The following is a 24,454-nucleotide window of genomic DNA, read 5'->3' on the forward strand; positions in this document are numbered from 1 at the left end:
ATGATAAGGGCATAGATAGGATGAATGCACACTCTCTTTCCCAGGGAAAGGGAATCAAAAACTAGAGGGCATAGGTTTAAGGTGAGAAGGGAAAAGATTTAAAAGGAACCTGAGAGACAACTTTTTCGTGCAGAGGGTGGTGCGTGTATGAAACGAGCTGCCAGAGAAAGTGGTTGAGGCAGGTACAATGACAACATTTAAAAGACAGTTGGACAGATACATGGATAGGAAAGGTTTAGAGGGATATGGGCCAAACACAGGCAACTGGAACTAGTTTAGATGGGCATCATCGCAGAAGTAGATGTGTCGAACTCCATATTGCTACAAAATGGAGAATAGTCACATACCATGTTACAAAATGGAGAACTGACCAGTATTATGGAACTGGACCATAACGTGTGGTCTAGTAGACGGAAATGACTAGTTGAGCCTCTACTTACTGGTACTAAGGCAGTTCAAGCTGGATATACAGGTCACTGAATACTATTGCCATTGTTCTGACTCAGAGATGGTGAATAGGGTGTCTGCTAGGTATCATGGGACAACCTAGAGCTATCATCTCTCTAAGTTAGTTAAACCGGTCCCTTATACCTCACTAAACACCTAGTTGGGTATGCATGTAATCAATTGTTAATATTATTGGTCTGCAGCCAGATAGGAATGAATCAGAAAAAGATAAAATAGTAGATGTTTTCCTTTGTTTTGTGGAGAAGTTGTCTGGAGCACACCACTTCTCTCCACCGGTGGTAAACAATAAGCCTTTGATACTTGTAACGGACCTGGATCTCAACTGATTCTTCAATCATTCAATTTCCTTAACATTAGTATGGATACATCTCCTTTAGTAAACATGTGTTTTGTTGAGACTAGAAGCAGAGAATGAGTTAGGTTGCCAAGTGTGGGGAGCCTGTGTTGTAATGGGAGAAGGCAAACAGACTTTAGGGCAATGGATGTTCAAGGTCTGTGTTTTATATTCATGTGGCATAGAGGATATAAGAGTGCAAGTGGACAGAGTTAATTCTAAATGCTGGCCGAAACTACATAAGAATAGTGGCTGTAGGTAACTCATCATGGATGTAACTTGCAATTTATACGTATATCTACAATAAGTGACTGATTCTGATAATATTGAAATACTGTAAACTCACCTCTAAAAGAAAATGTCAAGTGTTCAAATACAGTATCAGTTGTGCAGCACCTGTAAATTTAGAAATTTAGCTATGCTCTTATTAGCCGTGAGAACTCATATGCATGTCAGCAAGCCAAGGGAATCACTCATCCCATTTTGACGTGCACAAGAAACTGCATATATTATTGTGCAAATCTTTAATGACTTCATGGTGCCTTAAAGGAGCAATTGTTATTGTGATTAACATCTCTAGGTCACGACAGTCCCTTCAAAAATTAATGTTTAATTTCATTATTTGCCCATGTGGATTTAAATAATGAGGCCAAGCCATTATGGGAATCTGTGTGTGAACAAAGTGAGACTGCCTCAGAAACCTCAGGCTTGAAGAGAGGAAATCAAAATTGGTAGCAAGTCAAAGCCTGTGCTGATGAAATGAAGATTATCTTCATTATCTTCAGTTCATAAGCTTAGTTGTGAAATAGCATACTCCTCGGAGCCCCTTCCTTAAGTAGTTCAATTCAAAATCTCAGTTCTTTGCCTCCACCAATGAACCATTGGTTTTCTGTTGAATACTACTGACCAGGCAATTGGGTTAGTAGTACTGTGACCACTACATAGTACACCAATGACTGTTCAGCAGTAGTAGGAGAAAGCACAATGAACATCTTTACCAAATTAGGGTAAGTTAATGTGTTCAAAGAATGCTTGAGAGAAATGCATGATAGTCTTGTTAGGGATATGTGTAATGTATTTTGTATTAAAAGAATTCAATGCACGTGGTAATTTGTTGTGTTAAAAAGCTTTAAATATCCTTGTCAAGAAAATTTAATCTGTTATTCATTTTACCTTTATTCACTTGGAAGATATTACTGATTAGTATGAAGAACTGATCTCTGATAATCTGTGCTGTGAAATCAATCTGATTACACCATAAAATAATGGCAATTGATTCCATTATTATGTGCAACTGTAATATTAGTTATTTTATTCAACCTAATACAGATTCTTCTTCATTGAAACAGGAATGGATCAAATGCTGCACATTACATTTATATAATAGTCTTTATTTTTTTTCCCTCAGTAGTACATATTGGATTTGATGACCAAAACAGTGGTTGAAAATGTCCCAACACTGGACAAACAAACTGACTGCAATTACTCTCATTCCACCACAAGTACAAAACTACATGCATAAACATTTTTTTTAAAAGAGAGAAAAAGCTAACAGAATTCAATAACAAACAACAACTCACATGCACTATCTTTTGTGAATTGGTCATCACAAATAACACATGACATCATCTAGACCTATCAAGGGATGCAAACCAAATTCTGATATTTGTAATTTACCCTCCCCATCCATTAGTTCTGCTAAATTAGAGAATATTTAATTTTGTACAGAAATCTTTAATATTATTAGTTGTAGAACTGTTAATAGTGTGACCAGATTAGTGAAAATGAACGTGGCTCAGGAGTTCATTAATAAATTATTCTATTCCATAAATCCACTCCTGAAGTCAGATACTACCTAAGATATTTTGTTTCACACATTTAATAAGAGCTTTCAATATCAAAAGCATAACTCCTGACCAATTTTCCCCAGCATCTGTTGATGTATGAGATTTAAAATAAACCCAGTTCTTCTGTGTTCCAGCTTAGTCCGTGAGGATGATTATGAGAGAGTGTCCAAGCATTCGATGAGCATTTCCTTACATTCTGGAAGGCCTCTTGACTACCAAGCAAAAACAAAACTGTATGAACAACTGAAATGCCAACATACTTTTTTTTAATTGAAACCTCCATTTGACTTGGGGTTGAAGTCTAAGGTACCTAAAGGATTAAGCAAGGGAAGTGGGAGAGAGGAGGAGCACCACTAGGACTTCTGAACAACCAACATAAAGTTGTCCACTTAGCCACCCACTACTAACCTAAACAAGGGGGTAATGGGAGAAAAGAGAGGAAAGCACGAGGAGAATATTATACCCCTCTGCAAAAACAAGGATCCTTAAATTTGCAAAGGTCAATTATAAATCCAATGTGGAATTCAGCATAACAGTCTTTATACAGAGAGTGGTGAGACTGCAGAATCAGCTTCTGCAATCAGTGATTGAGATGAAAAGCATTGAAGCAGGTTCATGAATTCATGCAGATGGAAGTAGAAGCTGATGAGAAAGAAGGATTATTTAGAGCAGAAAGACAAGTACAGAGCTGTTGAGCTGAATGACTTGTCTCTTTGTTGCACAAACCACATGATGACTATAAATGATAGGCAACCCCAGCAAACTTGTTCTGTGCCCTGGATGGCAGTCTATCATCAGTGCATTATAGGGCTGAAGAGAGATGGATAACATCTCAGAGAATAACAGAAAGAAACAGATGCAACTTACTAACATTCTCCACTGTTTCAGTAACATACAATGTCAATTGGTGCAAGTTTGCAGAGATTAATGTGACAGTTTTAACATGTAAATTTTTGTTGCAGTTTCTCTGTGCAGCATCAGTGTTGTTAAGTTCGCACACAAGCCCCTGAATTTATAAATTCTGGAAGAGAACATGGAGGTAAGTTGATATATTTATCACAGCCACAGGTGAAGTGCTATACTCACTAAACAATGCTACAAACATTCAGGCATATGTAATACCATGCTGAAGACCACAATTCTGTCAATAATTTGGTTCAATTGGAATTCTTCACACATTGCACTTTACTTTTGCATTCCTGCTGCACAAATAAATATTTCTCTTTTTTTTCAGGCAATTTTTCTTTTTTTTTGTTTTTCTTTTAAAAAGTTTTTCTTTACAAAATGTATTCTGCTTTCATCTCAATACCATTAACATAGTAAAATATATTTATGTACTCTGCTATACTTAAGACTTCAAACCTCAATTAGAAATCAACTAGTACCTTAAAGTGAACAATTCAATTACAAATTGTGAACTCGTCCAAATACAAATTGCCTGTCAAACATGTATCCAACTCTGAACAATTATAGTTTAGTTTCTGTGAACGTAGTACTATTTGGTGATCTCAGTAACTGGATCAATCAGATGTCACAGTTCGTTTCAAATCAAAATCTGGAGTTCACAATCTGTCAGCCCATTCACTTTCATGATCTTGTCTAATTGTTCCAGATACCGAGCTTGGTCTTGCATGAAGTGAGGTATTTGTACATTCTGCAATATGGCAATAACCTTGAGGCGGTCCACATCTTCATAAGATACCTGAAGGTATTACCAAATGGAAATAAAATTCACATTTACTTTTAATACAAGTCATTACTTTTCAGGCAGGATAAGATCCAGGCAAGGGTAGAATGTTAAACTGCCAATCATAATGTGGTCAGTCTTAGTTTATCACTATAGTTCAGATCCAATGCAATGCAAATAAACAACTTCTCATTCAAGAACAAGTTGCTATCAAGTGGTATGAACCAAAATGGTTCCTTGTTAAAAGCACTCTTGATTGTCTCAAGGAAATCATTCCCTTAAATCTTACAAATATCCTCGAATTCTCACACACTCTTGAAGGAAAGCATTGGGAACTCTATAGGGCCTCTCCAGATGAGACTATCATAAAATCTAGAAATGGGGGATGCAGACTGAAGTTTGATCAGATGCAATGCAGCTTGAGTATATTACTACTTGGACAGCATGGTGAATGTACTGACTAGACTGTCCAGGGAAACAATACAAACAGGTCATGCAAAGAAATTTAAGAAAGAAATGGCCAGATATTTATCAGGATGTGTGACTAGGGAGCAATTTCATTTATGGGTCTGACCTATTGGATGGAAATTGTTTTTGGTTGTTTTCAGGCCATATTTCTATTGAAGACCAAGAAATGAGCAAAGTCCATTATACATGCACTTGCTCTTTGAAAGGACTGGCTGGTCTCCTTGTCCCATGCATGATCACATTTGAGAGTTTGAAATTAAGGTTCAGTTGGGCTCATGTGCCAAGCTGCAGACTTAAAATAGGTAAATACAGATTTTGAATCCTTCAATATCTTAAAAAAACTAGTAAAGTTGACACTGTCTCAATAATGTACCTCATCAGACCAACATTTGTCTATTTACCTATATTAGGGCCTGTCCAAGTGAAATTTCCAGTTGTGTGCAGTTTTGTGTTGCTCTGTGAGCCCAGGGAACCAGACTGGGTTTGCTGAATCTGGTTTCATGGAGAGCATTCATAAATGATTACACAGAGTGCTTTTCTCTGTTCTACATTAATAAGTATTCCTATTTGAGTACCTTGTTCTATTTTCAGTATCTAACTGGAATGCTAACTGCTAAATCTGATGCTTGGACACAGACTGGATCACATAGAGCCATGAGGCAGCTCTGGCGATTTCCCCACACACTCTTGTAGGCTAGCTGTCATCAAGTTTTAATATAAATACTTCAGATATGTAAATTACGTTTCTGAATAAGATCTTTAGTAACTTAATATCCCCAGTTTTCTTTAGAATGCCAATGTAAAAACTAATTCCCTTAACTCTTACAAATGTCCCTGAATACTAGTACACCTTTAGAGGAGAGCAGTGGGAATTTCATAGGACCTTTCCAGAGCAGACTGCCATAAAATCTAGAAGTGGGGGATGCAGACCGAAGTATAAGAGAAGACACAGTGCAGATTGGATGTAATACTATCCTTCAGTTGTGAATGACACAACTTAAACCAATCAAAGGAGGATGGGATTGGAGGCTGTTAAGTTTACAATCCTAATTTAATTTCTGAGCTTGCTGCTATTTTATGAAAATGAGATTGCAAAGACTGAGCCAAGATAGAGTTTAAAGCTCATGAGGTATTTGAGATTTGCCACAAGGTTGAGTCCATTACATAATCAACCCATTGACTGTTTATATCTGTAACTGCTGTGAACTTGCACAGTATAAAATACCACTTATGTGAACAGCACAATAGGAAATTTGACTGACCTTCCCCAAAGCTGTTAAAAGCTGGAAGTCAATGCTGTCTCGGTGTCTCAGAATTTTAAGGATGCCATCCAGATAGACTTGGTCTTTGCTAAAACACCCTAAACGAGATAAATCAGATTATGTTTACACATCCACTTCTCTGTATCACCAAGAATTATTTTCATTTTGCATTTTCAAATCAAGGTGGGAATAGGGAGGAAGGAAATAGGATTGGGTGAGGCTGGAGGAGAGAAGGGTGAGGAGCAGGAGGAGGATTAATAGGGGCAAAAGAAAGATGAAGAGCAAGTGGATGCAAGGAGCGGTTTCATAAACAAAAGTTTCACAGATAAATGTAAAAGTTTCTTTCACATGTGGCGACTCACCGTCTAGTCGGGCGAACCGGCTCGGCAGTCGGGTCGCGCGGTGTCAGAGCGATGAGGCCCAAGATGGCGGCGGGCCTCGTCTTTCCGAGCGACGGGGAGAACCCGCGCGCGGGAAAGTCCTGGTTTTTTGGGCGGGAGTTTTCTCCCTTAAGGGGCCCGCGCAAGGCGGGAAAATAAACCAGTTCTGTTTGGCAATCCTCCGAGTGAGTCTTGTTTTATTCCGCGGTAGCAACCGCTACACACATTTCTAATTTGCCCCAAAGCCTTTTATGGTCAATGATCACACTTTAATGCCGTAATAAAGGGCAGCCAATTTGTACACACAAAAATGAAAGTGAAGTTCAGAAAGAGAGAAAGACATTGCCCTGCAACTTCAGTCAGCAGTGGTGGGATAGCACTCACTGTTGACTTTGAAGAAAGTGACCCACGAAGACTTGGTGCTTGTGGCATGGATAGTCCCTTATGTAAGGGTGCCTGCAGCTTGGCACCATCTGTGGTGGGTCCACTGACATTGATGTCGTCAATCAGACCGAAGAATCCTCCCATGAAGTAAAACAAAACACTATTTTAATAACTTTTTAAACATTTTACAACAGAAAATAAAAACTGGGGATCAAGTTAGCTGAAATGCCAAACAACCTTGAAAAACACAATTTCTAAAAAAGTAATTTTAAGTGACTGAAATTTCACGTGACAATAGTTTTTCAGTACAGGGATGTTTTTCAACAGTAGTTGAAACTTCATCTCATTCGGATAGGCTCAACATTTACGGTAGCTTGTATAGCGAGAAGAATTTCAAACCCTGAAATTCACTTCATTGCATCTGTGAAGACTTTGAGAGATCACTCTATGGAGTAGAACACCATCTCACCCAAGTGCTATTTTTCTGTGCTTGACTGCATATGTGGGGAAGCCAGAATTCCTTGTGGTTTTCATAATATCATGTTGGCAAGAGCTGCAGTTTAGCTGTCTTTACAACTGCATTTCAAGGCTATTGTTTATATTTAACTGAACAAAGTACAGCAGTAAAAATGTAAAAACATGTGAGAAAGAAATTCAGATGAGAACAGAAGCAGGGAGAAGGGCAGACATATGGGGTGGGGGGTGGGAAGGGGTTGGGTAGAGAGGTGAGGGGAAGTGTCAGGTTGCATTGACTGACTCAACTACAAAGATGGTGGGAGAGAAAACGTATGATTCAAAAAGGAAATAACTTGCAACACACAAAGTGGTGGAGGAACTCAGCAGGTCAGGCAGCATCTATAGAGGGAAATTAACAGACAACGTTTTGGGTTGAGACCCTTCATCAGGACTCTCAGAAATAACTTGCATTTGTTTAGCACTAAAGTCCTCAAGATATGGAAAAAGTAGTTAAAGAATCACTTTTGAAGTATTATCTAGACAAACGAAGTAGTAACTTTGCACACAGCAAGGACTCAAAAGCAGCCATGATATAAAAGACACGATGGTCTATTTTCAAGTGTTAATTGAGGGGTAAGATTTAACTAGGAAAATTGGGAAGATTCTCCTGCTGTACTTTAAACAGTGCCAGCACTGCATGCCATCCAAAATAGGGCATCCCTGCCAGTGCACCATTGAGGTTATGGGTTTATGAGCCCACAACCTACTAAGCCAAAGAGTGCTACCCAATTCTAAATCTGGAATCCCAATACACACATGTAATGGTATGACATATGTAATGGTAATAGGGATGTGCAGAATACATAGAAGGGTATTGTTTGGTTCTGAAAGGACTTGCTGTAAGACTGGAGCCCAGAACTTTAACATTGTTCTCCAAATTTAGGTGTGACCATCATTTCCAAAGGCACCTCATGATTGTGCATCAGCTGTGGCTCAGTTGGTACCCTCTGAGTTAGGATGCCATATTGTTGAAGAGTGAGAGACTGCTTGATTGAAACATGGAAGATCTTGAGGACTCTTGCCTGGATGAATTAGGAGAGGACACTTCCTCTTGTGGGAGGATCTAGAACCAGGGGTCACAGCTTAAAAAAAAAGTCACCCATTTAAGAGAGAAATGAGGCACTATTTTTCTCCCACTGTGAAGGGCAGTGGAAGCAGAGCCTTTGAATATTTTTAAGGGAGGGGTAGACAGTTACTTGGTAAGCAAGGGGGTGAAAGGTTACTCTGGGTAGACAGGAATGCTGAATTGAGGTAAAAATCTGAGCAGTTGTGATCTAATTAAATAGTGGAGCAGTATTGAGGGGCCAAATGGCATGCTCAGTCTCCTCATTTCATATTCTTGTTTATATGTTGAGCACTAAATCCAGGCTAACTTTGCTATGTACTGACAGCTGCACTATCAGAGATGGCCTCTGTCAGATGACACTAAACCCAGGTTGCCCTCTGCGTGTACAGTATCCCATTGCATTTTTTTTCCAAAAATGAGCAGGGGAGTTATCCCAGTGTCCTGGCCTATAATTATACCTCAACCAACATCACCAAAACAGATGTCAAAAGACATTTATGGGGTTTGCTATTTAGCTGCTAAATTTGCTTCCAAAGTACTTAATTGGCTATAAAACCCATTTGGAAGACCTAAGGTCACGAAGCTTGATATATAAATGAAAATTTGTTGTACATTGATAACAAAAATATTGTACTTGCAACAGAGAAACAGGCATTCTGTCCATCACTATTTAATTTCCACAAGGGTCTCCTCCTACCATTCCTCTTAAAGTTAACCTGAGCCCTCTATTCCCTTCTGGTTCAAGTATTTATCTACCTTTCCCTTAAATACTATTCCCCTCAATTACTCCTCATGGTACTGAATCCACAACTTAACCACCCTCTGAGTAAGAAAACTACCTTAAATTCCAAAATGGAATTACTCAGCACTCAACCCTTAGTTCAGGTCTTGCCCATGACTAGAAACATAGCATGATTTTCTAGTCTAGTTCTTCATACTTTTATTTACTTCCTTCCTTCTGCTGAACAACCAGGTTGATCAGCTGGAAGTAATCAAAACTGGCTAATTTTATGAAAAAGCCAAGTGTTCCCATCATACAGCTGACCAAGAGATTTTGCGCTGGTAGAATGTGTCTGTAACCTAAACCATGGCACTATTGGCATTCAGGCTATGTGAATCACAGAACTTGCAGAGCTTGCTCATTTATAAAATCCACTCACCAGCACATGTCTTGAAACAGTAAACTCAGTGAGGTAAATACTTTATCTTCCCATCAGCACTTACTTTTATCACACCAAAAGATGCTGCCCTACACCACAAAACTCAACCATTGCTCACTGAAGTTCAGTTACCTACAGGCTTCAGAAGTGATGATTCTCATCTAGGGCTATAGTCCCTTTACCTGTGAGTAATTTTGTTTTTATTTGTTCACAGGCGATGGACATCTTTGGAAATGTCAGTATTCATTGTCCATATATAGCTCACACCTGCTTCACCTGACTGTACGATATAACCTGAGGGCTTCTCAAGTCACCAGATGGACCGTACGGCATCCTCGGGCAAAATAAGAGGTGCAGGAGTCTGCTTCCTAATCAACTCCTCATGATGCTTAGACGTGATGGTCCTGATGAGTTCCTGCTTACCAGACTTGGAATACCCAACGGTAAAGTGCAACCCATAATACCTGCCGTGGGAATTCACTTTTGACTATCCTGACGCCAGTGACGTACTCATTTAGATTGGCCGCTGAGTCCTTGAATATAGACCAGCCTACCAAGTCAGAGCAGTCACATAGAAGCTCATCTATTTAATCAGGTGGACGCGAAGCCTGAATTGAATGAGCTATATGCCGTGATCAACAGCCTTGAATCGTTATACCCTGAGGCTCTGTTCATCATAGCCAGTGGCTTCAACTAGACCAGCTTCAAGAGTGTGTTACCAAAATACTATCAGCATATCTCCTGTCCCACCAGGAGCCCAACACCCTCGACCATTGCTACACAACCATTAAAAACGCCCACTGATCCATCCCCTGACTGTACTTGATGGTCTGATGATCATACCATCAGGCTGTGTTCCTTCTCCCTGCATACAAACAAACAAACAGGAGGATCCAGTACAGAAAGTTGTACAGTGCTAGTCTGATTAAATAGATGAGCTTCTATGTGACTGCTTTGAGTTGGTAGGCTGGTCCATATTTCAAGGACTCAGCGGCCAATCTAAATGAGTATGTCACCGCCGTCACAGACTTCATCAGCAATTGCATAAGACTGTGTACCAAAGAGGTCAATCTGGGTGATCCCCAACCAGAAACCGTGGATAAACTGAGAGATCCATCCCTACAGCGTTCAAATCAGATGACTCTGACCTATACAGGAAATTGAAGAATGACCTTTGTAAAGCTATCAGGGATACCGAGAGAAAATACCAGTCCAAAATAGAGTCCCAATCCAGCCATCAGTTGTGGAAAGTCTTGCATGCTATAGGCTACAAAACTAAGTCAGGCAACATCCCTCCCTGATGAACTCAATGCATTCTATGCACATTTTGAACAGTAGGGCACTGAAAGGACAGCACCTGCTCTGACAGCCTCTAATGCACCTGTACCCACAGTCACCACTGCAGACGTCAGATCGAGGGAAAGTGCAACACTCGTCCAAATTAAATTCCACCTGCCACTCCTTGGCCCACTTTCCCAGTTGATCTAGAACCTGTTGTAATCTTAGATAACATTCTTCACTGTCCACTATACCACCAAATAGTTAATTTAGATGATGAACAACAGGGGACCCAGCACTGATCCCTGCGGCATACCGCTGGTCACAGGTCTCCAATCTTAAAAATAATTCTCCATTACCACTGTCTGAGTCCTACCACCAAGCCAATTTTGTATCTAACTGGCTAGCTCAGCCTGGATCCCATGTGATCTAACCTCCTGGACCAGTCTACCATGCAGGAGCTTGTCAAAAGCCTTGCTAAAGTCCATGTAGACAATGTCTACCGTTCTTCCCTCGTCAATCCTCTCGGTCATCTCTTCAAAACACTCAAAATTCGAGAGACATGATTTCCCCACACACACCGCATACTGATTGTAACTAATCAGTCCTTGCCTTCCCAAATGCTGGTAGTTCCTGTCTGTCAGAATTCCCTTCAGTAAATATCCTACCATTAATGTTATGTTCACTGGCCTGTAGCTCCCTGGCTTGTCCTTGTTGCTCATAAAACAAACACTGATTCACTCACATCCTCTCTGATCTTCCTTTTAAATTCTATATTTATTTAATTACTTAAAATAGTCTAGAACTCAGGCTGCCAATCCAGTAACCTAACCATTAAGTAACCATGCCCTGATGCAATTAAAAAAAAGAGCCTCTCACTGTCTAAATGAAGCCTGCTGTTAAGTCCATAATGTGACTTGTTTTATTTATTTGATATGCTTCCACTGCCTCTGATCAATTGCACTGCTTGTCTGGCACCCAATGATGGATAGGCAGAAATGTTTTACCATTAAATATCATCCATCCTATGTTGGCCTCGGAGTTGAGCTGAGCTAAACTTCTGTCCTCCTGCCCTGGCTATCACCTGGAATGCAAAACTCCAACTCTATGCCATCAGCCTTCTACATCCCTACCTCAGCTCATCTAATGCTGACAATCCTTGTGATTTACTAATTATACTCCTACCTTCCAGTACTTTGAGCCCTGGTGTCTGTGTCCTGACACCACCATCACCCTTGTTTTCCCTCTACATTTGCTCCCAGTTCAGCATCGATTCAGTTTTAAGATTCTTATCCTTGTTTAAAATCCCTTCATGGTGCCACCATCTCTATAACCAACTAGTACACCCCAGTCCCCTCGCCCTACTACCCTCCCTGTGCTCCTCCAACTCTGACCTTTTGCACATTTCCAGTTTTCTTCATTCCACCACTGGCAGCTGTGACTTGGTTCTGTAATTTTCTTCCTGATCCTCTCTGCCCCTCTTTTTAAGATGCTTTGCAAAACATACTTCATTGGCTAAGTGTTGATAACCTATCTTAGATCTCATTTTGCGGACTGGTCTTAAATATTCAATTACTTTACGAAACATGATCACGTTAAAGACACTATGTAACTGGGTTCTGTTTCTCACACTGTGATTTAGTTTATTTTCCTCTTACATTGTGAATCATTCGTTTCCTGCTTTGCTATAACCCAGTGGGAGTGAAAACATTGCAATATTACCTAAATAAGAAAAACCCACCAATTACAAATATTGAGGATTTTGGAAATATGGGTGGCAGAGAAAGAAATGAAATGAAAATAATTTGTCCTCCAATCTGGTAGAACAGAACTTTGAATTTCATTTTTTGGCACAATGTACAACAAATTAAGGAATTTTTAGTTTTGGTTACCTAGATCCAAATGTGTTTAAAGAAGAATGTTCATTCCAGTGATTGGCACTGGACTGAGGTTTGATGGAAGAAGTCACCACAGTGTAGTACAATAATGCAGCAGATAATGCTGCTGCTTATGGCTCCAGTGACCCAGGTTCGATCCTGACCTCAAGTGCCGTCTGTGTGGAGTTTGCAAGGTTATCCTATGACTGTGTTTGTTTCCTCTGAGTGCTCCTCTTTCCTCCCACATCCCAAAGCTATGCTGGTTGGTAGGTTAACTGGCTGTTGTACATTGTCCTTGGTGCAGATGGGCAATAGGAGAATCAGAGGGGAGTTAATGGGCAGGGAATGGGTTACAGGGAATAATATGGGGGAATGGGATTGATGGGATTGCTTTGAGAGCCAGCACAGGCTCAATGGGATGAATGTCCTCCATGTTGTAAGAAAATATGAGCTAATGGCTGGTTAAATATCGGTATCTCACCTTTTGAAGAGAGTTACGGTATGGTCAAACAGCTAGCTGACCTTCACTTGTCCTTTTCTGACCTTTTGTTGGGGTCCAATACTTCCTGTCTCCAGAAAGCAGCCAACGTAATCAAGGACCCCTCCCAGCCCAGTCATTCTCTCTTCTCCCTCTTTCCATCAGGCGGAAGATATAAAAGCTTGAGAACACATACCACCAGACTCAAGGACAGCTTCTATCCTACCGTTGTAAGACTCTTAAATGGACCTCTTATACGATAAAGATGAACTTTTGATCTCTAAGTCAACCTCATCGTGGCCCTTGCACCTTATTTGTCTACCTGCACTGCACTTTCTCTGTAACTGTAACACTATATTCTACATTCTGTTGAAGATACTACTTCAATATACTTATGTATGGAATGATCTGTCTGGATGGCATGCAAACAAAAGCTTTTCACTGTATCTTGGTACATGTGACGATAATAAACCAATTACCAATTGCCTATATGCACACTGGCAGCCTCCTGGCATCTCACTCCATTGGCCACACTGCCAACTGGGCAATAAACCTTGGCACCATTCAGTCTCCAGAACCATCAGAGCTAAATTCTGTGTTACATCCACTTCTGTTCAGCAGATGTCAATGTTCAACACAGGAGGAAGGACTCAGACCAATTCTCCCTGGCTCTGCGTCAACAGTAACTGAAAACAGCTATCACGTTACCGTCTTTAGCTGAATGAAACAAGCTTCACCTAGGCTAGAGATTACACCTGGGATCTTCCTGATCTGCTGGCCAAACTATACCCTGGAGAAACTTACTTTTCCATTGTAGAAGATGATCATTATTTAAGGTCAGATAAGTATAAGAGGGAGAAAGGATGGGATTAATAACCAGATGAAAAGAGGCACATGCAGAACATAAATACTACCATAGACCATCTAATAGCACGTTTGTGCTTTCAATTATTTATAATCCTAAGTGCTAGACAACTATCATCATTGAATTTTCTTGAGAGGGAAAAATATAAACCTGTCACAACACAGCTGGAGATTATATTTCACAGTTATAATTACAGATTGTGTATTGATGAACTAGAACAAATTTCTACCTGGCTGGGACGTGTCAGTCTGACCACGTTTGGCTCGCACACAGTAATCCCACCGAGTATTTGGATTTTCCACAAATTTCCCAATGTCAAGGAAGAGCTCACTGAAGGACATGTGGCTGGCCTGGTACACTGTGTAGTAGAGCAGAGCTGCTCTCCAGAGGAAGGGATCCTTGCGGAACAGAACACTGTGAATGCTGGCAAGTCCTTCTTCAGTTGGGTTGATCGGTTTAAGCCCATGTTTTCTGCGGCCATTCCAGTTATTCCAGGGCTGTAGGTTGTTGTTTAAACCTCGAATGTAATGGGTACCTGCAAAGAATTCAACATCAGTCGCACCAGAGTCGCTGCAGGGAAAATACTCAGCCAGGGAGGATATTTTACCCGTCCTCAACTACTCATCGTCAGAGAGGAGATGAGAATGGCTTTAGGTACCATTCGTCCCATAAGTCAATGGCCCAGAATGTAATCCCAATGCACTTAAGTGAATGGGCCCAGCACGTAGATGCAATCACAAGGAAGGTATGCCAGTGACTTTACTTTCTTAGGAGGTTCAGGAAGTTTGGCAATAGTACTGAACACTCTAACAAACTTCTACAAATGAACCATTGAAAGTATCCTGACTGGTTGCATCATGGTTCGGTACAGCAATTCAAATGTGCAGGAATGCAAGAAACTGTAGACAGTAGTGGACTCAGCCCAATACATCACTGGCACATCCCTACCCACCATCAGTAGTGCTGCCTCAAGAAGGCAACATCTATCATCAAAGATCCCCACCATCTGGGCCATGCCATTTTCTTGCAGCCACCTTCGGGCCGGAGGTACAGGAGGTAAAGTTCCACACCACCAGGTTCAAGAACAGCTACTTCCCTTCAACCATTCAGTTCTTGAACCAACCTGCACAACCCCAATTACTACCTCAGTATAGCAACACTTTCTAATTGTGTTCTTTCTTGTATAATTTTTTATAATTCATGTGTTAATTTATGTTTTTCTTGTGAACATTGTGTATCCGATGCTACGTGCCTGTGATGCTGCTGCAAGCAAGTTTTTCATTGCACCTGTGCGTACATGTATCCCTGCATATCACAATAAACTCGACTTTGACGGTCCATTCAATTGCTATATTTAGAAATAAACATATGGAACTTTACCAAGCAGTTATCCTATTATACTCTTGGTTTTGCTACCACTTCCGTTCTAGTCAATTTGGAGATGTCCCTTATACCTTTTGTTTTGGGCGAGTCGAAGCTACAACACCTTCATAAATACACTACAAATTATTTGCTCACTATATATTACAACCTTTTTTTCTAAATACATTACAGTTAACACAAAGGCAGAGCGGAGAATATATTTAAGGATTTTGTTTTGGTTTTGGAAAATTCATGGACTGCTAGTTGGAACAATATCAACTCATGTTGGAACAAATGCTCTGGTTAGCACCTAAAATTTATTTGTTGACTGAGTTTAGCACAGATTCCCTTTTTTCTTGAATTTCAGCTACAAGGCATCAAAGATGGTTCTCGTACCTATCTCATGTCTCAGCATTCCCTCCAGCCAGTGCTCACGTGCAGTAGAAACATTGATGGTCAGAGTTGGACGTCCATTCACTATTGTCATCGAGGCACGAGAAAGCAAATCATCTGTTAAGTGGACTGCAATCTACAAAATTTACAAGGATATGCAATTAGAAGCTTTGCAGAAACATTGACAACCTGGAGTAACCACACAGAAAATATACCAAAACCCCACATCTAAAATTAAACATTTCTAAAACTAATATTTTAAAAATTGCTCATTTCCGACATGTTATTTATCTACCATTTTTAAAATTTCATAGAAGCACTCGTATAGAAAATTGAGACTAGTAATCCTCTTAAAAAGCAACTGATGCTCTACATTCGGGTGCTCCCAAGTTCATTATCTGACATGCATCAAATTTGCTGGTTTTGGCAGCTCATCTGCACTCTTGGATAATGGGGATGAAAGAAAATTCCAGGAGAGTTCCTCACAATCAGTAGCTCCTATCACACGCACCCATCCTTTGTAGAAACTGTTCTGTGTGAACACTGGATATGGACAAAATCAGACTGACTTGTTTCAGAATGAACCTTTAAAGAAAAATGGCAAACTCTAATTGATTACCAGTTTGTTACTTCCAGTTTTAATAATGGGATGCACACACATTACAGCTCCAGTTATGAATCATCCCGAAGGTACGCAAATCACGCCACAATCTTTTCAGTGATGACGTAACACATAATTCACGTGGCACAAATACCATGGACACAGTTTGCCACTGTAGCCAAAGATATAGTGGGCTTGTTAATAATTAGCAATGTGCAATAACATCTAAAAGTAAAAGATACTAGACTTTCTACTTCGGCTTACATCACCAAGGCAATTCTCCTTCTCCATGTACTTCTTCACGTAGAACCAAATGCGACTCTTAGTGAGCAAGTTTCCCCCAGTTGCTTGTTCAAACTTCTCATAACTGCCATATTTCTGAAGGGCCATTTTCATTATCTTAATAGCCTACCAGAAAAGAAAATACTTTTAAATACATTATTTGTAGTAGCGTAATGGATTTTGCAAGTGTTTTGTCATAGTCTACTGCTAAAAAAAGATACAAATCAATATTCTTATTGTTGAATTGGAAAATGAAACACGAAAAACTGCAAGAAGCAATCAGTACAATTCTGGATTTTTTTAAGACTATTTTTTGATGTATGACAACCGAGGAAACCAGCAAACATCGAACTAATGCTTCAAAGCAAGCTGATGCCTCAAACAAGCTCATAATACAGTTCTCAAAATAGATGAGGATAGGATTAACCTAAAGTGTAACAAATCACAATCTTAAAACAGCAAAGCTGCAGGGAGCCCTATGTTCTCTCAATATGTGAAAAATATATTAAAGTATTTATCAAGCTATGGTGAAGTGTGTCACCCCACTAATTGTGTGTTACTTTTTAAATGTTATCCATCAAAGCATGGGAGGCTTAAGTAAGTGAAAAAGACTTAAAAAGAATACTGTATTTGCTTTTTGCACTGTTAATTTATAACAGTACCAATATCATATCCAATTAAGGTAAAATATCATACATCTTATGTGTTTTCCTGTGTGACCTTCATAGTGCAAATTCCCAACCTCATTTTAGTTCAAGTTCAGCTGTGGTGACTGACTACGTCAACAAGTGCATTGACAATGTCACTATCATCAAAACCATCACCACACATGCCAACCAGAAGCCATGGCTGACAGGAGAGATACATCAACTGTTGAATACTCGAGACACTGCCTTCAGGTCAGGTGATGTGGCAGCCCTCAGGACAGCGAGGGCCAACCTGTCCCGTGGCATCAGGGAGGCAAAGAGGAGTTATGCCCAGAAGATCCAGGGCTACTTCTCTGATACCAAGGACACAAGACATCTGTGGCAGGGCATCCAGGCCATCATGGACTACAAGCCCCCACCTCGCACTTGCGACAATGACGCCTCCCTCCCAGATGCACTGAACGACTTTTATGCTCAGTTTGATGTACTTAACAATGAACCTGCAAGCAAGACACCTCCACCGCTCAATGACCAGGTACTTTCTCTGTCCTCAGCTATTACGAGGAAGATATTATCCAGGGTTGACCCTCGGAAATCAGCGGGACCTGATAACATACCTGGCCGTGTGCTTAGGGACTGCACAGACCAGCTGGCAGATGTATTCACCGACATCTTTAATGTTTCTTTGAGCCAAGCAGCTGTCCCCGTATGTTTCAAATCTACCACCATTATACCAGTGCCTAAAAAGACGCCTGTGACCTGTTTAAATGACTACCACCCCGTGGCACTGACTTCAGTCATCATGAAGTGCTTCAAGAGGGTAGTCTTGCAACATATTAAATCCATTCTCCCTCCCTTACTGGACCCCCTTCAGTCTGCATACTGCCCCAATCAGTCAACCAAAGATGCAGTGTCTTTTGCCCTCTACCTGGCTTTGTCTCACCTAGATCAAAAGGACACTTATGTTAGGATGCTCTTTATAGACTTCAGCTCTGCCTTTAACACCATCATCCCACAGAACCTCATAAGGAAGCTACATCTACTGGGCCTTAGCACCTCCACCTGCAATTGGATTCTGGACTTCCTCTCTGAAAGGCCACAGTCAGTTCGTATTGGAAATACCATCTCAAAAATCACCAGGCTGAGCAGTGGAGCCCCCCAGGGCTGCGTGCTCAGTCCACTGCTGTTCACGCTGCTGACCCATGACTGTTCTGCCAACTCAAGCTTCAACCGTATCATCAAGTTTGCTGATGATACAACAGTGGTGGGCCTCATCAGCAGGAATGATGAAACAGCTTACAGAGAGGAGGTGGAGAGGCTGGCAGATTGGTGCTCAGTCAACAATCTCTCCTTGAACGTGGACAAAACAAGAGAGATGATTGTGAATTTTAGAAAGGCTCAGGCTGACCACTTACCCCTGTGCATCAATGGCATCATTGTACAGAGTCAGCTGTTACAAGCTCTTGGGAATACATATAGCAGATGACCTGTCCTGGTCAACTAACATCTCTTCCCTCGCCAAGAAGGCACAGCAGTGTCTCCACTTTTTACGGTGGCTGAAAAAGTAAACCTGCCCTCCCCCACCCTCACCATATTCTACAGAAGTACCATTGAGAGTGTCCTGACTAGCTGCATCTCTGCCTGGTATGGCAACTGTAACATCTCTGACCGTAAGTCTTTGCAGAGAATTGCAAGTCCAGCGAAAAAGATCATTGGAGTACCTCTTCCCTCCATCTCGGAGACTTACAATACACGATGTACACGTAAGGTTTATAGAATCATAGACGACCCTTCTCATCCCTCCCACGACCTATTTGTCCCACTGCCGTCTGGCAAGCGGTACCGGAGCATCCAGACCAGAACTACTAGACTGCACAACAGTTTTCTCCCCCAGGCTGTCAGGCTCCTAAATACCCTGGTAGACAAATGCCACGTCAAAAGCTCTGGTTTGCACAACGGCATACAAGAACTTTGGCTGCTGCTGAACATGTTTATACAATGAGTACAACACACTGAGCTTGTATTTCCCTTGTCCAACTCGGTTTTGCACTAACTCTGCACTAAATTTGTATTTTGTATATACCGGGGTTTTTTTGCACTATTTGTACTTGCACTATTTTTTTTTTGATTTTTTTGTTTTTTGTTAGTGTTTATTGTATGTCTTCTGTTCTACGTATGTCCTTTGTTGTGAGAGTCTGGGGGAAATGACACGTCATTCCACTATGTGTTTTTATAGCATGGATGAATGACAATAAAGGAACTTGAACTTGCTTATAAGGGGACTCTTCAAAACATTGTACGGTTTTAAAACAGGGTCAAGAAACAACTGGACACATAAGAAACTACAGATGCTGGAATCTGGAGCAAAAAACAAATTGCTGGAGGAACTCAGCGGGCCAGGCAGCATCTGTGGGGGGGAATGGTCAGCGTTTCGGGTCAAGAACCTTCACCAGTCCAGATAGAAGGTCTCGAACTGAAATGTCAACTGTCCATTTACCTCTGCAGATGCTGCCTGACCCACTGAGTTCCCCCAGCAGTTTGTTTTTTTGCTCAAGAAACAATTGATGACCAGATTCCAGCGGACATGGTACAATAAGAGTTGTTGTAATGAACAGTGCCAAAACTTAGCTCAGTTGGTCACAGGCAGAATGTTGGAGCAGTACAGTTAAAATGTCAGCATATTTTCTTCATGACGTTTGGAGCGGTGCTGCATTGATGAATCATTTGAGAGATTAAACCCAATCTTGAACACGTTAGATCTCACTGGTAATCAATTCCAGTTTGATTAGTGACCACTGGGAAATTAGCCCAAACACAATTTCCCTGAACATGACTGACATTTGCCCAGTGCCAGTCACATACCTAACAATACCATTAGGTCATGCAAAGTACATTTCCACCACTGCCTACAGAAACTGCAGCTTTGAGGAGAAATGCACCACCTTAATTAACTCGCAACAAGACCAGCAGCACATTGTGCAGGGTTTAGGAAAGCGATGGCTATCAAAGAGTTTGCAGACAGTCTTTTTTTTTCCAGTGGTTAATATAAGGTTAAGTAATTCACTGCAGCTCATTCCATGGATTTTAGCCACTTTGAAACAGCCACTTATAACCTGCATGCAACAAATACTGGCCCATGGATCTGCCTGCAGCTTGCAATGCCTTTTGGCCATTCACAGCACAGAGGTCCAACAGGGCACACCATCGCTTCAGAGAGGCTGCTGCATGTTGCTGAGCTGTCTGCTGGGGCCAATCTAGATTCCCAGCAGACAGCTCAGCAACATGCAGCAGCTGAGAGCCTTGCATCCAGCTGCTGTCTGGAATTGCATAGATAAAATCTATGTGGATGACTCACAGTAGAAAACACACTAAGAAATTCTTTCTGAATTGGCTTTTTCACTAATAATGTGATTTTATTTGGTGGGTGGGGTCAACCAATTAGGCACCAGCACTACAAGTAGGACACGTTTGTCACACCAGGGAAATAGGGTACACTCCAATTTCTGATCAATGTATACATGCCCAGATACAGTTTGAAGGTAAGCAGAAGAATTGTCCTGGCGTTTTGGTCAACGATAGTGTGTCGGCATTGCTGATGGACTCACTGCTGAAACAGAACCTTTCAAGTACTGCTCCTGGGTGAAATGCAGGTAGAAACAGCAGAGGGGTGCCTCTAGGCTCTGGACAATCTGACCCCCACCATTTGTATTGACCTGCCTTTCTGCCCATTCCTGCTCTTCCTCCAATGAACTAAGTATCTGGGGGATTCCCAAAAGTACTCCAGGTGTAGCCTCACAACATCCTTTCACACTGACCACTAATCAGGAAGTGGATGAGTCAAATCTCCTACTTCTGTGTGACAATTAAAGTACTTCTTGGTAGATTTATCTGTCAGACCTAATTCCACAACTCGCAAAGATAATCAATTACTTTCCGACTGGCATTCTCCTGGCCTCAGCCCCAAATTACAGCAGTACCTTGCATCACTGTATTCCCACTGAGACACAAGGGAAACGGGTGCCAAGAAGGGACAAAGCAGAGGAGATGACAAGGAGCTTAGATCAAGATGGTTCTTGAGGAGTAAGCTGTGTTTAAAACAAAACATCATTTCTACCAAACCTTTGGAAAGAAATAAGGAAGTAAAAAAGTTTATGGTGTTCTAGAGGATATGAAACCCTCTGAAGTTTGGGAAGCAGGGTGGGGATAGTTAAGAGTCAGGAATGAACACAAGGGTATAGGGCAGAAAGAGATTTCAGAGGTAAAGGTGGAGCATAGTAATGGCAAGATTTATAGACTTCCAGCATTTTACTATCACTGAGTCACTGTATGTCAGATAGTAAGGGCTGTTGGACAGATAGGGCAAGATACAAGCAGAAAGGAAAACCTCTGCAATATACATTCCACATTCAGTGAAGGTGTGCATTTCACCATGCTGTGAATTCTAAGCAAAAAGGAGTTTTGCACACAGTCTGATGTCAGCCTGGGTGAAACATTTATACGTGGTTAGTAATAGCTCATTACCTACCATGTAGGTGCCTGGAACGCATAGCCAGGAAAGGTGATGGAAGCAGATACGACCGTGGCATTTAGAGAGGCATGTGAACGTGCAGGGAATTGAGGGATATGGATTATGTGCAGGCAGATGGGATTAGTTTAATTTGTCATCATGGTCAGCATGGACCTTGGGCCGAAGGGCCTGTTCCTGTGCAGTACTGTTCTATGTTCTAGAATCAGGGGAGGTAGTGTAGTGGTTAACAAATTAGCATTGGTCATAGTTCAAATCCCAGAATGTCGATTGTGGAACTGTGTTCGGTTCACCTTGGCTATCTGTGACTAGCATCACAAACGTAGAGACTATGAATGTTGTTGGACTCTTGTAATGTTATTTAGGGAATGAGAAACTGCGATCTCCCTCTGGTTTGAGCTGCACATGACTTTGATCACACATCATGTAACTGAACCTTAAAGGACTCAGTTGTCACAGCATTTTAATTAAGCAATTAATGAAACTCTGCTTTTATAGCCCAAATCCTAAGAATTATGAAAACTGAAAAAAAAAATTTAAGGGTGCTCTGTGGATTGGAGAACCAAGACCAGTGTAATCACTGAGACACAATCAGGATGCTTTTTCTTATTGCTTAATCAAGAATGGGTGGGTGAAATGGAGTCTAACCTTTTCAGAGAACTGAAAATTTCCAAATTTTACATGAATAATAACAAATTTGCACTTCCCTGTACTAGATTCAACATATTACTGGTTGTTTTTGCCTCTGGAAACTCAAGACTGCTTCATGCCCTTGCTTAAACTATTTCACAAAACTTTTTTTGTCTACTGCGGCTAGTACTCCAGGGTTGGCAAGCAATTACTTTTTGAAGAGGTTAGCAGACGGTGCTCTTTGAAAATGCTGATGGAAAATTAATGCAATCTCCAGACTTATGTAATACCTGGGAGATTTGTGCCCTTGGCGTTATTCAAAATAATCCAAACATCAGTGGACAACTGCTGTGTTGACCTCACAATGTACAGCTTGCTTTTCCAGATGTCATCTCCTTTAGATCTATAACCCACTGAAACAGCTATATTCCTCTAATTCTGGTCTCCCACCCATCTGCAGATTTAAATGCTTTACAATTGGTGTCCATATTTTCAGCAGCCAGGGCTTGGAGTTCTGCTTGATAATCCTCCAGTGAAGTGCCCTCAGATGTTTTCACTACATTAAAGATGCTGGGTTAGATGATTTTATGATCCACAGAACAGGGAAAAAATGGGCTTAATAATTAATTTCTGGAAAAGAAATACAAGGAAAATTTCCACAGTCAAATATTCACACTATGTTGGTGCCGGAAGCATAGTGACACTTGCGGGCTGCCCCCAGAACACTCTACACAAAAGATGTATTTCACTGTGCACTTCGATATATGTGTGACTAAAGGTATCTTATTCAAATATTTAACTCCATTGCCTCTGTTCCTTACATGCTACCAGCATGTCTTCAGAGTGTTCACTTCCATGGAATCAGGTCAGCAATTCTTTATTAATCATCCCATAGTTATTTTTTTAATGTGAATACAGAAGAAAATGAATAGAGGCTTACCCATTACCAGTATTACCCATTGAAATTTCACTATCTGTGGCACAATGATAACATTTAATTTGCTTCACAACAAGAAGCCACAAGTTGGGGATATGGTATTTGTAGAGACCACATCAATGTATAATCAATGAAAATGACATTGTCTTGTTGATTTTCAAGCTGATGTCAATTACAATTTCCAGTAGTTTTTCTCGATTATTTACTATATTGGAAATATCAACAGCACCATCTAGTGATCTATTAAGAAAACATGGAGTTGCTTGCAACTCTAATCTCTCTGACCACAGTACCCAGGAATTCACCTAGTTTGCCGTCTACCATTTCAGTTGACACATGATACAATAAGAGTTGTGACCTTATCATAGTTGTGATAGTTGCCTTAATTATTTAGTCTACATTGGATTCAGACACAATGTGAGGAAATTCTCAGTTGAGAAGAGCTTTGGATTACACAGATCCAAGTTGATCTACTCTCTCAAGAATACTTCACCTATTCAAATTGCACTCTCTTACGTCACAAGATGTTATTTTCCAAAAGAAACTTCCAATTAAATCTACTACACCTACTGAAGGAGACATTTCCAATGGCTCCTAACAATGAAAACTGATGGAATAATTGAAGGATGCCAAGTTGTGATCTTGCACTTTTAAAACAACAGTTAAAAGCAAACCATTTCCTCAGAGAAAGGGTGAATTATATACAAAAAAGTGTGAAACAAGTCAGTGTCTCACAGAAAGCTTGCTGGACAGGAGTTCAGGTGCAGAGTCAGGTAGAAAGGTAAAGAAGGCTGGATAATAGGAGTTTCAGCACCCATCATCAATATTTATTTATTCCTGCTTTATTTTTATACCATCTCTCCCACACATTCTCTGCCTCACTATCCTTCTTTAAGGCATACCCTTAAACTGTCTCTTCCTTCAAGTTATTGGTCACCCATCTTAATTTCTCTTAACGTGAACCAGTGACACATTTCCTTTGATAACTCTAGTAGTATCTTGGGTCA

General features: G+C 40.7%; 1 protein-coding gene across 5 annotated transcripts in view; it reads right to left on the reverse strand.

Moving 5' to 3' along the window:
* Positions 1–2,172: 2,172 nt before the first annotated feature.
* The window catches only part of LOC127570595 (putative tyrosine carboxypeptidase MATCAP2), a 42,563-nt gene continuing 20,281 nt past the window's right edge, over positions 2,173–24,454 (reverse strand). For 3 of the 5 annotated variants that reach the window (XM_052016290.1, XM_052016293.1, XM_052016294.1), the window contains 5 exons: positions 16,691–16,834; positions 15,829–15,961; positions 14,300–14,605; positions 6,067–6,164; positions 2,173–4,351 (listed from right to left, as the gene is read on the reverse strand). In XM_052016290.1, the coding sequence (XP_051872250.1) occupies positions 4,193–4,351; positions 6,067–6,164; positions 14,300–14,605; positions 15,829–15,961; positions 16,691–16,834 (840 nt within the window). In that variant the 3' untranslated portion in view covers positions 2,173–4,192. The remainder of the gene's footprint in view (positions 4,352–6,066; positions 6,165–14,299; positions 14,606–15,828; positions 15,962–16,690; positions 16,835–24,454) is intronic. The other 2 variants (XM_052016291.1, XM_052016292.1) reach the window with 2 other exon arrangements.

This window comes from Pristis pectinata, chromosome 5, assembly GCF_009764475.1.
Source record: "Pristis pectinata isolate sPriPec2 chromosome 5, sPriPec2.1.pri, whole genome shotgun sequence".
NCBI lineage: Eukaryota > Metazoa > Chordata > Chondrichthyes > Rhinopristiformes > Pristidae > Pristis > Pristis pectinata.